The following is a 15,803-nucleotide window of genomic DNA, read 5'->3' on the forward strand; positions in this document are numbered from 1 at the left end:
ACATGATATAAATCAATAATGCATCAAAATGCAAATTTAGGAATATTTAAGTGGAACTTACACAGAAGTTTAGAAGGTTACTTGTAACAGAAGAAAATCCTCAGGTTAAAAAATATATATCTATATATCAAGCAAATATAAAGTTGTGTTGATAAACAGTTGTCAAGCATTCTAAATCTCAAATGGAAAAGCTGCATAAAACTAAGTTTTGAGCATTATGAATACTGTAGTGATGAGGGCTCTTAGGATATCAAGTCATTATTTTCTTTATAGTGTGGTCAATCTCTCAGCCACAGAGGAAGGCTTGAACAATTAATGGAATCCACTGATTTCTTCACTAATTACCTGCTTCTAATCCCTACCTCCTACTTCTGTATGAAGCCAACTGTATTTAACCCCTTCATAGCCATTTTCCACAAAGGACTTACTCAGACAACCTTCATTTATATGATCAAGAAACTATATTGTAATATTCCTGCAACTTCTCTGAAGGTTTAAAATTTTTAAAGGAAAATAATTTGTATATTATCTAGAGTTTGTTCAGAATTTCTTTACAAAGACATTTGGGGCAGAAACTCAAGCCTATGCAAGAGCTTCAGAGTCTCCTCAAGACTAATTGAAAAAGAAAAAGAGTTCCCACTGAAAAACAAAGAGTCCTACCTGTCCTGGGGCTGTATCAGTTGGGTCAGGACCATGATGGAATTCTCTGTGTAGTTTTCCAGAATGTAAGTCAAATACAAACTGCTTGAGTTTTCCAGGAATTCTAAAACCAAAGTAAAATAAAAATTTAGCTTAAACTATTTAAATGGACTTACATCTATTTTACCAACTTCACAACATTAAAAACAATTTTTTAAAAAACTTACCTACAATCCCACCATCCTACCATAACTATTAACAGGCTAGGTACATGTCAAATATTTTGACACAATTGTAATCATGGTATGTAGATACTCAATTTTGTGTTCTAATGCTTGCATTTGTTTTATAGACATTTTTCTATGCTTATTGTAACAGATGCATCAGAGTCTATCAAGATGCTGTCCTAAGACTTACTCCCTTACTGTTGGGCATTAATATATTTTCCTTAATATATATAACTGCAAAACTTTATGTTCTGCAAAATTACACTAAAAATAATAGGGGCTCAAGGGAAAAATAGTGTTAGGGACTAACCACTTAAAACTATGTAGCTTTGTAACCAGAGTACTACTAAGAGCCTAGAGCAAAAATGTTAGCACCCTTCAGCCTCCTCCAGCATTTGAGCCCTGTGTCAGCCAGGTGACCCTACGTAACCTTAACCTGGAGCTTAGCAGTCCTCTTTTGAGATGTATGTAGGTCCTTGAGGGCATTCACTGCCAGCACAACCAATTTTATTAAAATAATCTAAACCAGGGTGTAGCTTTTTCATATTTTTCTTAAACAGAGGAGGAAATTTCTTCACAACTTCTTCAACCACACAGGCGGTTTCAGTGTTCACAGCTTAACACTGAAAAGCAAAGCACTTCTCAAAGCCATGAAAGTGGCTTTTTTTTTTTTTTAATGTCTTCATATACCACTAAGGCATTGTCTTTTATGGTGAAAAAGCTTTCTTTGGTGGCTTCATACTATTCTGAGGAATATAACATGAACCAACACAACTCACTATATACTTGACATCATTCCCATAATTCCCAATCATTGTAATGAGCAAATCTGCAGTACAGAAACATGCACTGTAGCAAAACAGACCAATATAAAGCTAAGCAGATTTATATAGCAGCCGTTTTTTCTTCATAATTATTTCCTTGAGTTGTATCTGGTAAAGTAGGAGTAATGAGTTAAAGAATAAGAACTTTAAACAAAGTGTGGGCAAATTATAGGCACAAAACATCGATATTTACTGCTACTTGCCTACCTGTTCTCTGAAGTCTTGCCAGCACATTTCTTTATTAAAATTTGTTTCACTAATTTGATAAGTAAAAGACACCAGCACTTTAATTTCCATTTCTTCAGAAATTAAGCATTTTTTCCATTGTTTTAATTTATATTTCTGCTCATATGAATTGTCCTCTACCGAGATCAATTAAAATTCATTATATTTTTAAATAGAAACACTTTGTTTTTCATATCCATTACAAGAATTAAAATGCAGGTCCACAAACACTTTAATTCCTTCAATAGAACTGACTTTTTAAATCACTGCTTTTTTGGTAGCATACCTGGCTTGTGTTAATATTACCAGTTTCTTTTTCTTTTTATCCTCTCCTGAGGTCCTGCAAGTGCTGTTTCTTCTCTTCAATAACTCCCACTGAGATGTAACGCCAATAACTTCATTGTACACCCATTTTGGCTCCCCACTAGCTCCAGTGCAACAGAGGCCAGCAGGTGCCAAATGCACAGTTTACAAATACAAATGACTGTCAGGTAGCTAGCTGTATTGACAGAATGCCTCTGAAAGGTTCTCTGGTACAGAAGAAATTGCATGTGCACTAGAGATAAACATTGAGAGGATGTCAATTTAAATTTAATCTGACATCATCTACTGTTACCCATAGCAAAGTGCTAAAATATATCCATTCAATTCAAAGAACTGCAAAGAATCTATAATGTTTAAGATAAAGCCCCTGCTAATTTGTTATTTTACAACGTTCAAAGATGATCACAACCAATACAGTGTGAATTGCTTCTGCTAGTCGAGCAATAATTTATAATTAGATCTTAAGTGTAACAAATTCATAGAGTACACTCAAAACAGATTTTTCCCCAGCTTGAGTTTTTTCCCCTTGGCAACATATGAGAGAATTGTGAGCAAAAAGCAAAGATGAGAGATAGGATGAATCGGAATTGATGTGGTAGAAAACAGATTACAAAAGAACTCTTACCTAGCTTGTGGCTAGAAATTATCCATCATTATTAGGTAACAATCAGTGAATCAACAATATATTGTCAAGAAAACAGACAACATGGTTATCTGCTAAAAAAGGAGAATAAATGGACCCTTGCCATAATAAATTCAATTATATTTTCACACTTTAAGGTATACTTTTTCTAATCAGAACACCTAAGTGTTTCTCTCCCATCCTCCACTTACTTTTTTGTTTACAGTATTTATTTTTAGGTGATGCAAAATTTATACAGTGAAATGCACAAAACATGTTAAGTGTATCATTTAAACGAGCTTTGACAAATGCATACAAGGTAAGAAGTATTTTTATTATTTTTAAAAATTTACATAGAGTAGAATTCATTTTGGGGGCTGAAGTTGTATGAGTTTTAACATAGGCTTATGGCATCTTGTTACCACCTCCACAAATAGGATACAGAACACCCTTTTTTTTTTTTAACTCATATCTTCCTCTTCCCCTTAACTCCTGCTGATCTGTTCTCTATTCCCATAATTTGCCTTTTCCAGAATGTCACGGACATGGAATCATACAGCATATCATCATGAGACTGGCTTCTTTTACCTAGCACACTACATTTGAGATTTATCCATTTTGCTGCATGCATAAAAATGTTTGTTCTTTTATTTATTGAATAGAATTCCACTGAGTGGATATACCACAACTAGTTTATCCATTCACCCACTGAAGGACTTTGGGTTCTTTCTAGGTTTTGGTGATTGTGAACAATGCTACCACAAACATTTGTGCACAGGTTTTTGTGTGAACGTAAGTTTATTTCTATAGGAAAAATACTGGATTACATGGGTGGTGTATGTTTGACTTTTAAAGAAACTGACAAATTGTCTTCCAGACTGGCTGTATCATTTTGCAGTCCCACCAGCAATGTATGGGAGTTCCATTTGCTCCATATCCTCATGAACACCTGGTATTATCAGTATTTTAATTTAGCCATTCTGAAATATATAATGGGATCTCATTCTGGTTTTAATTTGCATTTCTATAATGAATAATAATGTTGAGCATTTTTTCATGTGCTTATTTGTCATTCATATATCTTCTTTATATTCTAACAGTATATTTTGTGGAACAAAAGTTCTTAACACCATGAAGGCCAGTTTATCAATTGTTTTCTTTTATGGACGGTGCTCTAAGAACTCTTTGTCTAACACCAGGTCATGAAGAGTTTCTCCTACATTTACTTGTAAGAGTTTTACCTTTCAATTTTGGTCTCTGATCAGTTCTGACTTAATTTCTTTTTTGGTATGAACGTGTTCAGGTGGTCCAGCACCATTTATTGAAAAGATTATCCTTCTCCACTGAATTGTCTTTGCACCTTAAAAAAAAGCAATTACTATATTTGTGTGTCTATTTCTAGATTCTCTTTTCTGTCCCACAGCTCTATGTACCTACTTTTTCACTGATATTACACTGCCGTGATAATTTTAGCTTACAGTAAGTATATCTTAAAATTGGGTAGTATGAGTCTTCCAACTTTTTCAATAGTGCTTTTGTTATTCCAGTTTTACCTTGCCATATAAATTTTAGAATCAGCTTGTCTGTATCTACAATAAATCTAGCTGAGATTTTGATTGAGACTGCATTAAATCTATAGGTCAGTTTGGGGAGAATTGGTATCTTAACAGTACTGAGTCTTCCAATCCATGCACACAGTATGTTTCTTCATTTCTTTTGGTCATCTTTGATTTCTTTCATCAGCATTTTGTAGTTTTCAGCATATAGATCCTGTACATATTGTGTTAGACTTATACCTAAATAGTCCTTTAAAAATTTTTTCCTTTGGAGCTATTATAAACGGTACTTCAAAAGTTTAATGGGGCTTCCCTGGTGGCGCAGTGGTTGGGAGTCCGCCTGCCGATGCAGGGGACACGGGCTCGTGCCCCGGTCCGGGAGGATCCCACATGCCGCGGAGCGGCTGGGCCCGTGAGCCATGGCCGCTGAGCCTGCGCGTCCGGAGCCTGTGCTCCGCAACGGGAGAGGCCACAACAGTGAGAGAGGCCTGTGTACCGCAAAAAAAAAAAAAAAAGTTTAATGGTTTCCAACTGTTCTCTGTTAGTGTATAGAAATAAAAGTGATTTTTAAAAAGTTGACCTTGTATTCTGCTAAAAGCACTTATCAGTTCTAGGAGCTGTTTTGTGAATTCATTGGGAGTTTTTACATACACAATCATGTCATCTACAAAGAAAGATAGTTTCTTTCCAGTCTGAACACCTTTTATTTATTTTCTTGTCTTACTGTACTTGCTAGGACTTCCACTATGACATTAAATAGAACTAGTGGGAGTGGGCATATTTATCAAAAACAAGAAAATACTTAGGAAGAAATTTAGCCAAGGAGGTAAAATATCTGTACACTGAAAACTATAAAACACTGATGAAAAATGACATAAATAAATGGAAAGATACCCTGTGTTCATGAACTGGAAGAATTAATATTGTTAAAATGTCCGTACTACCTAAAGCAATCTAGAGATTCAACACAATCCCTATCAAATCCCAAAGGTATTTTTCACAGAAATAGAAAAAACAATCCTGAAATTCATATGTAACCACAAAAGACCCTGAATAGCCAAATCAATCTTGAGCAAGAACAACAAAGATGGAAACATCACACTACCTGATTTCAACATATACTACAAAGCTGTAGTAATTAAGACAATATGGTACTGTTATAAAGACATATAGATGAATGGAACAGAATAGAGAGCCCAGAAGTAAATCCAGACATTCATAGTCAACTGATCTTCCACAAAGGTACCAAGAATACACAATGAGGAAAGGCTAGTTTTAATTAATTAATTTTATTTTATTTTTGGCTGTGTTGGGTCTTCGTTGCTGCGTGCAGGCTTTACTCTGGTTGTGGCGAGTGGGGGCTACTCTTTGTTGAGGTGCGCAGGCTTCTCATTGCGGTGGTTTCTCTTGTTGTGGAGCATAGGCTCTAGGCGCACAGGCTTCAGTAGTTGTGGCTTACGGGCTCTAGAGCACAGACTCCGTAGTTGTGGTACACAGGCTTAGTTGCTCCAAGGCATGTGGGATCTTCCTGGACCAGGGCTTGAACCCGTGTGCCCTGCTTGGCAGGTGGATTCTTTTTTTTTTTGCGGTACACGAGCCTCTCACTGCTGTGGCCTCTCCCGTTGCGGAGCACAGGCTCCGGACGCACAGGCCCAGCGGCCATGGCCCACAGGCCCAGCCGCTCCGTGGCACGTGGGATCCTCCCAGACCGGGGCACAAACCCGTGTCCCCTGCATCGGCAGGCGGACTCTCAACCACTGCGCCACCAGGGAAGCCCAGCAGGTGGATTCTTAACCACTGTGCCATCAGGGAAGCCCAAGAAAGAGTAGTTTTTAAATAAATGGTGCTGGGAATCACATGAAGAGGAACAAAACTGGACCCCTACCCAATTTTATTTTGTTTATCTCTCTCACACCATATACAAAATCAATTCAAAATGGATTAAGGACTTAAATGTGAGACCTGAAACTGTAAAACTCCTAGAAGAAAACATAGGCATAAAGTTTCTTGACATCAGTCTGGGCAATGACTTTTTGGATATGACCCCCAAAAGCACAGGCAATAAAAGCAAAGACAGGGCTTCCCTGGTGGCGCAGTGGTTGAGAGTCCGCCTGCCAATGCAGGGGACATGGGTTCGTGCCCCGGTCCCGGAAGATCCCACATGCCGCGGAGCAGCTGGGCCCGTGAGCCATGGCCGCTGAGCCTGCGCGTCCAGAGCCTGTGCTCCGCAATGGGAGAGGCCACAACAGTGAGAGGCCCACGTACCGCCAAAAAAAAAAAAAAACAAAGATAGACAATGCAATTGTATCAAGCAGAAAAGCTTCTGCACAGCAAAGGAAACAACAGAGTGAACAGACAACCTACAGAATGAGAGAAAATATATGCAAATCATATACATGGTAAGGGTTTAATATCCAAAAACAGAAGGAACTAACACAACTCAATAGCAAGAAAACAAAAGCCTAATTTAAAAATGGGCAGAGCACATGAATAGACATTTCTCAAAAGATAATATATGAAGGGCTAATGGGTACATGAAAAGGTATTCAACATCACTAGGCATCAGGGAAATGCAAATCAAAAACCACAATGATTTGCAAAATGCACAATGATTTTACAAAACTCACACCTGTTAGAATGGTTATTATCAAAAAGACAAAAGATAATAAGTGTTGGCAAGAATATGGAGAAGAGAGAGCCCTTGTATGCTGTTCATGGTAATGTAAACTGGTAAGGCCATTATGGCAAACAGTATGGAGGTTCCTCAAAAAATTAAAAATATAACTACCATATGACCCAACAATCCCACTTCTGTGTGTATACCCAAAGGAAATGAAATCAGTATCTTGAGATATCTGCACTCTCATGTTCATTTCAGCATTATTCACAATATCCAAGAGAGAAATAACCTAGTGACCATCAATCAATGAATGGATAAGGAAAATATGGGTAAGGTTTATATACACACACACAATGCAATGTTATTCAGCTTTAACAAAGAAGGAAATCCTGTCATTTTCGACAACGTGGATGAACCTGAATGACATTATGCTAAGTGAAATATGAAAAAACAGAACTCACAGAAGCAGAGGACAGACTGGTGGGCACCAAGGACTGAGTGGGTGGGAGACATGGGAAAGTGTTGGTCAAAGGATACAAAGTTTCAGTTATGCAAGATGAGTAAGTTCTGGAGATCTAATGTACAGCATGGTGACTATAGTACTAATATTGTATATTAGTATTGTATATTTGAAATTTGCTAAGAGAATACACCTTAATTCTCTCCAAAAAAAGAAAAAAAAACATAACTATGGGAGGTAATAGATAGGTTAATGAGCTTGACTGTGGTAATTATTTCACAATGTATATATATATCAAAATATATCTTAAATATATTCAATTTTGTCAGTTATACCTCAATAAAGCTGGAAAAAAAAGGGGGGACATATAATTTGGAGTGGAGAGGGAACCGATCTATGTGTGTTGAGCCAATCAGATCCTAGAGGATGTGAACTAAGAGATATAAGGAACACAGATGATTTGATTAGAGTTACAAAGTCACAGAGTTATAAAATATAGAGTTCACACTAAGTCCTGTCATGATAAATCAGAACCACATCTGTGGGGCTTCCCTGGTGGCGCAGTGGTTAGGAATCCGCCTGCCAATGCAGGGGAAACGGGTTCGAGCCCTGGTTCAGGAAGATCCCACATGCTGCAGAGCAACTAGGCCCGTGCGCCACAACTACTGAGCCTGCACTCTAGAGCCCGCGCGCCTAGAGCTGGTGCTCCAAGACAAGAGAGGCCACCACAATGAGAGGCCCGCTCACTGCAACTAAAAAGAAAGCCCACGCACAGCAACGAAGACCCAATGCAGCCAAAAATTAATTAATTAATTAATTTTAAAAAAAAGAACGATATCCATGCAGAAGTTACAGCACAGCAGCAGAAGAAGCTGCTATCCAGAGAGAAGGATGGGGCACTTGTGTGAAGATGGAAAAATACTGTATATCTATGCTGTCAAATACAGGAACCACTACCCGCATGTGGCCATTGAGCACCTGAAATGGATTTAGAGTGCCCGAGAAACTGACTTTTAATTTATATCATTTTAATTAATGTAAACTTAAGTATTCATATAGGGCTAGTAACTATCATATTAGACAGCACAGCACTATGATCATTATTACAAAGGGTGAAAGACAAGAAGCACAATCAGTAAAAGACAATGAAAGCACCAAAAAAAGGGGGGGGGGAACAAGGGAAAATCATGATGGTGTCACAGAACTCAAAGTGTTCCACACACCCAAAACTACAAGAATGTTCATGAGGATGAATCAGGTAAAGTCCCATTACTAGCAGTGTTATTTATTTTTTCATGGGAAAAACCTGGATTTCAAACAACAGGGGTTATTTAGACAAATCATGAAACAATCCATTCAAAGGCAAGCTATCTGACCATTAGAAATAACAGAAAAATATTAATGACATGGAAGATGTTTATAATGTGTGGATAAAAAGAAAATTCATAAAATAGCATAGCTCTAATTTTATAACATACATATGTATAGAGCTCTTGTGGATTTATGGGTGATTTTTAATTTATTCTTTGGCATTTTATCAACTTTAAGAATTATCCACAAAGAAGATAAAATTTTTATAATCAGAAATAAGGAACAAATGATATACTTAACACACACATACAAAGAGAGTAGACATCTTTGCCTGGTTCCTGATCTTAAGGGGAAAGTATTCAGTCTTTCACCATTAAATATGGTATTAGCAGTAGGTTCTTTGTAAATGTCCTTTATCAGATTGAGGAAGTTTCCATATATTCCTAGTTTGTTAAGCATTTTTGTCATGATGGATATTGAATTTTGTCAAATGCTTCTTGCATATGTTGATATAATCAGTATATGCTGAATTACTCTCATTGATTTTTGAAGGTTGAATGAGCCTTGCACACTTGGGATAAAGCCCATTTGGTTGTGATATATTATTCTTCTTTCATACATTGCTGGATTCAATTTCCTAATATTGTTTTCTACTTTTTGACTCAACTTATACAATAATGTAGTTTGAACTCATTCAGTGTATTACAGTGTAAAATCACTGTATCTTGCCATTTAAGTTACTTAACGTCTTTGACGTCTTCAGCTTTCTGATATGTAAAATGAGAACAACTGCTTTAATTAACTGTATTGTTTTTATAGTCTAACAGACTTGGATTTGAATCCAAATATATTATTGCCTATAATAATCATAGCTAGCCTTCTAATAGCACTGGCCATGTATCAGACACTGTTCTAAGAGCTATAGATATATACGTTCATTTAATGCTCACAACAACCCTATTAAGTAGATGCTATTATTATTCCTATTTTACCAATGAGGAAACAGAGGCATAGAGGTGGTAAGAAATTGCCCAGGGTGATATAACTAATAGGTAACAGATTGGGATTTAAGTCTAAGCAGTCTGGATCTAGAGTCTTGTGCATCTAACCACTATGCTATATCGCCTCTATGGTGACTCCATTTCAGTAAAGTTTATAAATCTCTCAGAGCTTAACTTCTTTATTGTAAAAGTGGAAATAATACCTATCTTCTAAGCTTGTTATAGATTAACTGAAAACACATACAAAAGTATAAAGTAAGGCTGGTACAGTGCCTGGCTCTGTCAGTGTTTGATGTCTATTTTGCTGGCAGGACCAAATAAGGTAAAATATATTGGAATGATTTGTAAAATAAAAAGTACTTATAAATATACTACGTATCAATATCAGTTGTACGATAAGTACGTTATATGAAAATAAAAATGGTGTTTAGGGACCTGGACCACTGTGTATATTGCCCAGTGGTTGACAGGAGAGACAAATTCAGAGAATCAAAAGTATACAGATGAATAGGAGAGGTGGGGAATAGGGCAGATGGGTAGTTGATAAATATTAGGATATATTCCAGATATATACATTCAAAGTAGTCAAACTCTTAATCTTGTAATAAGCAGATGAAACTAAAAGCAAAGCACTGGATGAACATCTACTAACGCCGTTACAACGCAGTTATTATAGCAAGAGATAATAAAAACTAAATAAGGTTTGCCTTTTAGAAAGATTTCTCATGAATTGGTTTGCAGGGCACAAGTTGAGACACAGATGTAGAGAACAAACGTATGGACACCAAGGGGGGAAAGCGGCGGGGGTGGTGGTGGTGGTGTGATGAATGGGGCAATTGGGATTGACATGTATACATTGATGTGTATAAAATTGATGACTAATAAGAACCTGCTGTATAAAAAATAAAATTTTAAAATTTAAAAAATAATAAAAGATTTCTCGGCACCATTTTTTTTTCAATCAAGAAAAGCCTAATTTGGGTAAAAAAAAAGAACCCTCTAGACAATGAAGAACAAAACCAGATTCTCAGGGTTAAAGGGGAACTTAATGGTGACCTGATTTTAAACATTTCTCTTACCTGTCCCTCCAAGTTCTTTACCATTTCATTCAGTTCCTGGTTGGTTCCAAGTTCAACCAGACAGGCTAGTTCATCGTGGCAGACAAGCAAATTGCTGAATTAGGGAGATACCCCACCCCTGTAGTTTCAGTGTCGTCTCAGCTCCTCACCACAACCACCCTCACCTGAGTACTTCAAGGAATTACGATCATAATTCTCAGTGATTTAGTGATTTGGAAGAAATGACCTAGAGCCCAGAGTTGGGGAACTCATTAGCATTAGAGTAGCCTGTTAATTTTCCTAGGAGTGACCTGAAGTCTGTCCTGCTGCTTTTTCCCATCACTGGGGCTCCAGTGGCAGCTTACATAAGAACCCTTAAGCAAAGGAACAGATGGTAGGGTATTTGCAGGCCACAGTTTTTTAGAAGGTAAGATTCTCTAGAAAGCCCTTCCACAGTCTTATACCAGACCCCATCATTTATTCTCTTCTCTCCAGACTGGAGAACATTTCCTAGACCTACCCTTAGGTGCTCTTGGGCTTCAAAACTTCCCCCCATTCCCATCTCCATATAAAAGTTTTTCCTTTACGTTTGGCAAGAAACTAATCTGGTCAAACTATAGAAAAATACTAAGGATTTAGAGATCTGTGACTTAGTTTCCGGTACTAGCAATATTGTCTCTTCAAACATCTTTCACATTCACACTTACACTGCTTTTATATATACTGAAAATGTAACTGCTTTGGTATCAAGTGTTATGAGCTTGGGATTTGGGGGTTCAGTATACTCTGACATGACTCCTAGCCCTGCCACTAATTAGTTGTGTGGCCTTGCTGGTTACCTTACCTCCCTAACCCTCATTTTCTCTGCAAGAAGGAAGAGATGAATACAACACTGGTTAGCACCTCGCCCTGCCCCCACTATGCTGCAGTGCCTGCCTCTAGCTTGGGAGGAAACTGCAGCATAAATCTGCATTGTCTGTCGTTACCACAACCATACGTCCCCCACTTAACCCCAGAAATGCTGTGCTACTAAGCAAAAGTAATAGTAATTACACTAATTTATGGAAACTGTTGATCATTTAAGCCTTAATTACCATGCAGCACAATAACAATTACACAAGCCATTAAATGTGTCTGATTCACTTTGCTGCATGTTTTGATTTTTAACACTTAATCTATTCACATAGGCTCAGTTTGTAGCTCACACAGCATGTGCCTCCTTACAATTAAAAAAATATTAGAGGAAATAGTGCCTAGGAGGGGAAATCAGGCACCTAAGGGAGAAATTAAAGAAGTAATTTGTTTCAGAGCTTCAAATACAGTCACTTCTCTTATCTCCGTCCCTGCTCACAGGACTAACCACTTTCAGGATGGGAGAGGATAATTTCCCATTTCCATATTTCTTTGGGGAATCTTATTGACTCGGTGTCTTTTGGCACCAGGGCACAAGCACAATGCTGCCAGCTGATAAATTAGCTTTTCTTGGTCAAGTGCCCATCTCTTGATCCAGTGAACTATGGTTGGAGGATAGGGGGACTGGGTCATGTGATAAAGAATATGACCATTTATCTTAGTTTGGATACTCTAAGAAACAGACACCAAGATGGGATTGGAAGTGCTAGAGTGTTTTAAACCCGACTTCAGAACTGGAGGAAAAAAACTTAAGATAGCCAAAATGGAATTCGTCACGTTTCCCTTCATGTGTAACAACATTCCTAGGAATAAAAGCCAAAGTTGGGCATAGTTTGGTTGCTGATTGGTAAACCTAACCTGAGTCAACATCCTATTGACTTCCACTAATTTGAGACTTCATAATTAGGGCTGTAAATTTCCAGTGAAAGGAAGAAGTAAATAATCAACCCAAGAGTTATCCACTACCAAAGGTAGGGAAATGGCCTGATAAGACTTCATGCAAATGACCCATGAATAGGGCAGCATTTTAATGCCAAGCACAGTCACTGCCTGGAAGCTCTTGCAGCGAGCTCAACCACTAGAACAGCTGCCCCCTCTCCTAAAAAGTTTGTTCTTTTATCTTGAGCTTGCAGCCTCTGGAGGCAAGCCAATGAAGTAAGAGGAAAAGGACATGCAATCAGCTAAGACATTTCTTTCTGTCTAGCACAACAGTCAACGCTCACACAGTTGCTAAGCGGACTGTATGAGTTCCAATTTTTATCCAAATAAATCCCGGATTGTTAGGGAGATCTGCATCTTTATGGTGGATTTCTGGGAACAACTACTTTTTAAATCCTTTTTAAATCCAGCACAGTCCTGCCCTCTCAAGTATCCCCCAGCTCCTCACTCAGCAAATGATCTTGCTTCCTTAGCCATAGTTAAAAACAAGAATCAGACAGGATCCTCAGCAGTCTTCTGCTGCTCTCACTAACACCATAATCCCCAAAAAACCCGAAGAAATGCTGCACCCTTCCTTCTCTTTCTCACTAGGAAGGGTAGGTTATTTCCTCTCCTTTGCCCCTCATTCCCTCTGTGCTCCTTACGGCTTTGCTTTATCAGTGAGCCCCTCTTTTCCCTATCTCTTCAATAAATCCATTTGATTCTGTCCCACAAGCATTTAATCATGTTTAGTTTCTTGTTACCCTAAGGGGGGTGGGGGGAAGAAAAGCTAAAACTTTACTTCACCCTATGTCTCTCTGGAGCTATCTCCCTATTTTTCTTTCCCTTTAGAGGCTAGCTTCTTGCAAGAATCTTCATGTCAAATCTTCATTTCCTTACCAAACACTCTTCAATTCATTGCAATACAGCCTTTTGAGGGTCAGATCTAACAGATGCTCCATCCTTACCTTCTGGTTGAGCATTCCTTCCTGCTACAAGTGCTCCTCCCGCAATTACCATATTACTCTTCTCTGTTTTTTCTTTCACTTCTTTGATTCCTCCTCCTCTTCAGTCTTTTGCACATGTTCCTTCTTCTATCCTCTCCTTAAATGTTGGTATTCATCAGGGTTCCATTTTCAACCCTGTTCTAGGTCATCTCATCTGTTTCAGTAACTTCAACTACATCCCCATGTGTTCAAGACCCAGCCCTTATCTCTCTGTTGAATCCCAGAGCCATGTAAACTCTGTTCTGGACAATCTTCTCCTTTGTAGCCCACAAGCACCTCAAATTCAATATGCCAAGAAAGGGAACTCGTCATCTTTACCACAAGGCTGCTCCTCCACTAAGTTCCGAGCTCAGTTAGTGGCATCACAACCCAGTTAGTTGTCCAAATCAGAGTCCTGGCCATCAGGGCTAGCCTTGCCCCTCGCCCACTTTCTGAAATACCAAGTCCTCCTATTCCACCTAAAAAAAAGTCGCAAGAATCCTGCTTCTCTCTAGCTTTACTTAGTGCTACTGCCAGAATTTTGGAAATTCATTCATTTAAGTATCTATCATCAACTCTTGCCTGGATTACTGAACAGCCTCCTAGATCCTATTTTGACTCCCTCTAATCTATTCTCCAGTTTGCATTCAGAGTGATCTTTAAAACAACAATCCCCTGATTAACATCCTTCATTGGCTCTTCATAGTTTTCAGGATCAAACTTCCTTAACACAGCATGTAGGGGCTTTCATGAACCAGCTCCTATTTACTTCTCTTGACCTCATCCCTCAGCGATACCCCTGCTGTCCACTCATATTCAGCCAAGAGACTCTGTACTTGTTTCTGCCAACATCACCTTTCTCCAAGCCCTGTCTCCTTCTCACTTCCATGAACGACTTCTCGGGAACTTTAGGTCCTACCTTAGGCATTAACATCTCCAGAAATCTTGAATCAGGTGCCCCTTCTGCTGAACTCTGTCAGAGCACTTACCACATTATAAACCAACTGCCTGGGGCCTCCCTGGTGGCGCAGTGGTTGAGAGTCCGCCTGCCGATGCAGGGGACGCGGGTTCGTGCCCCGGTCTGGGAGGATCCCACATGCCGCGGAGCGGCTGGGCCCGTGAGCCATGGCCGCTGGGCCTGCGCGTCCAGAGCCCGTGCTCCGCAACGGGAGAGGCCACAGCAGTGAGAGGCCCACATACCGCAAAAAGAAAAAAAAAAAAAAAACAACTGCCTGTTACCCAGCTTGTCTCCTTTTTCTACCTGGTTGTGAGTTCTTTGAGGGCAGGGATACAGTCTTAGTAAACTTTAAACCGTTGGTTTTTATATGACTTGGTTTATGTTATACAACTGTCGTATAGAAGACCCGAATAAATTTTCAATGAGTTAATATGCTAAGTGGTATTCTTTTGAGTACAGGTAAAATAAAAACAGTATCTGTAAGTACTTTAAGGTTCATAACATAGCCATCATCTCTCATTAATTTCTGTAACAATCCCATTAGGGAGGCTGTACCACCAACCATATTTTAAGTGTAAAGAAACAAGAACAGAGAAGTTAAGTGACTTGACCGAGGTAGGACTCAAATGTAGGCCTCCTCTATATGAGGACTGAGACTCTTCTATCAAACAACCACATCTCTATTAAAATATTTAGAAATGAGTGAGGTAATTCATCCTGCAATAGGACTTCAAATCACCCTCTAACTGTGAAATTTAATCTTTGGACATTAAAAAAGGGGGTTATTTAGGGCCTCCCTGGTGGCGCAGTGGTTGAGAGTCCGCCTGCCGATGCAGGGGATACGGGTTCGTGCCCCGGTCTGGGAGGATCCCATGTGCCGCGGAGCGGCTGGGCCCGTGAGCCATGGCCACTGGGCCTGAGCGTCCGGAGCCTGTGCTCCGCAACGGGAGAGGCCACAACAGTGAGAGGCCCGCGTACTGAAAAAAAAAAAAAAAAAAAAAAAAAAAAAAAAAGGGGGTTATTTAAATGAATTTAAAAAAGAAAAGGTCTAGTTTGAATTAATACCTGTATTGCTTAAATTTTTCATATATGAAGAAACATTTCCATTTTTAATCACTGTATTTAACATCTCAGAAGGCTGATAAAAATTTAATATCTGTGG

At 38.7% G+C, this 15,803-nt stretch overlaps 1 protein-coding gene across 1 annotated transcript in view; it reads right to left on the minus strand.

Annotated features, from left to right (window-relative positions):
- ERP44 (endoplasmic reticulum protein 44) overlaps positions 1-15,803 on the minus strand; it is an 87,737-nt gene that overhangs the window by 1,491 nt on the left and 70,443 nt on the right. Inside the window, exon 11 of the mRNA XM_081236946.1 lies at positions 661-763. Coding sequence (XP_081093072.1) covers positions 661-763 — 103 coding nt within the window. The remainder of the gene's footprint in view (positions 1-660; positions 764-15,803) is intronic.

Source organism: Mesoplodon bidens, assembly GCF_964165515.1.
Source record: "Mesoplodon bidens genome assembly, chromosome: 6".
Lineage (NCBI taxonomy): Eukaryota > Metazoa > Chordata > Mammalia > Artiodactyla > Ziphiidae > Mesoplodon > Mesoplodon bidens.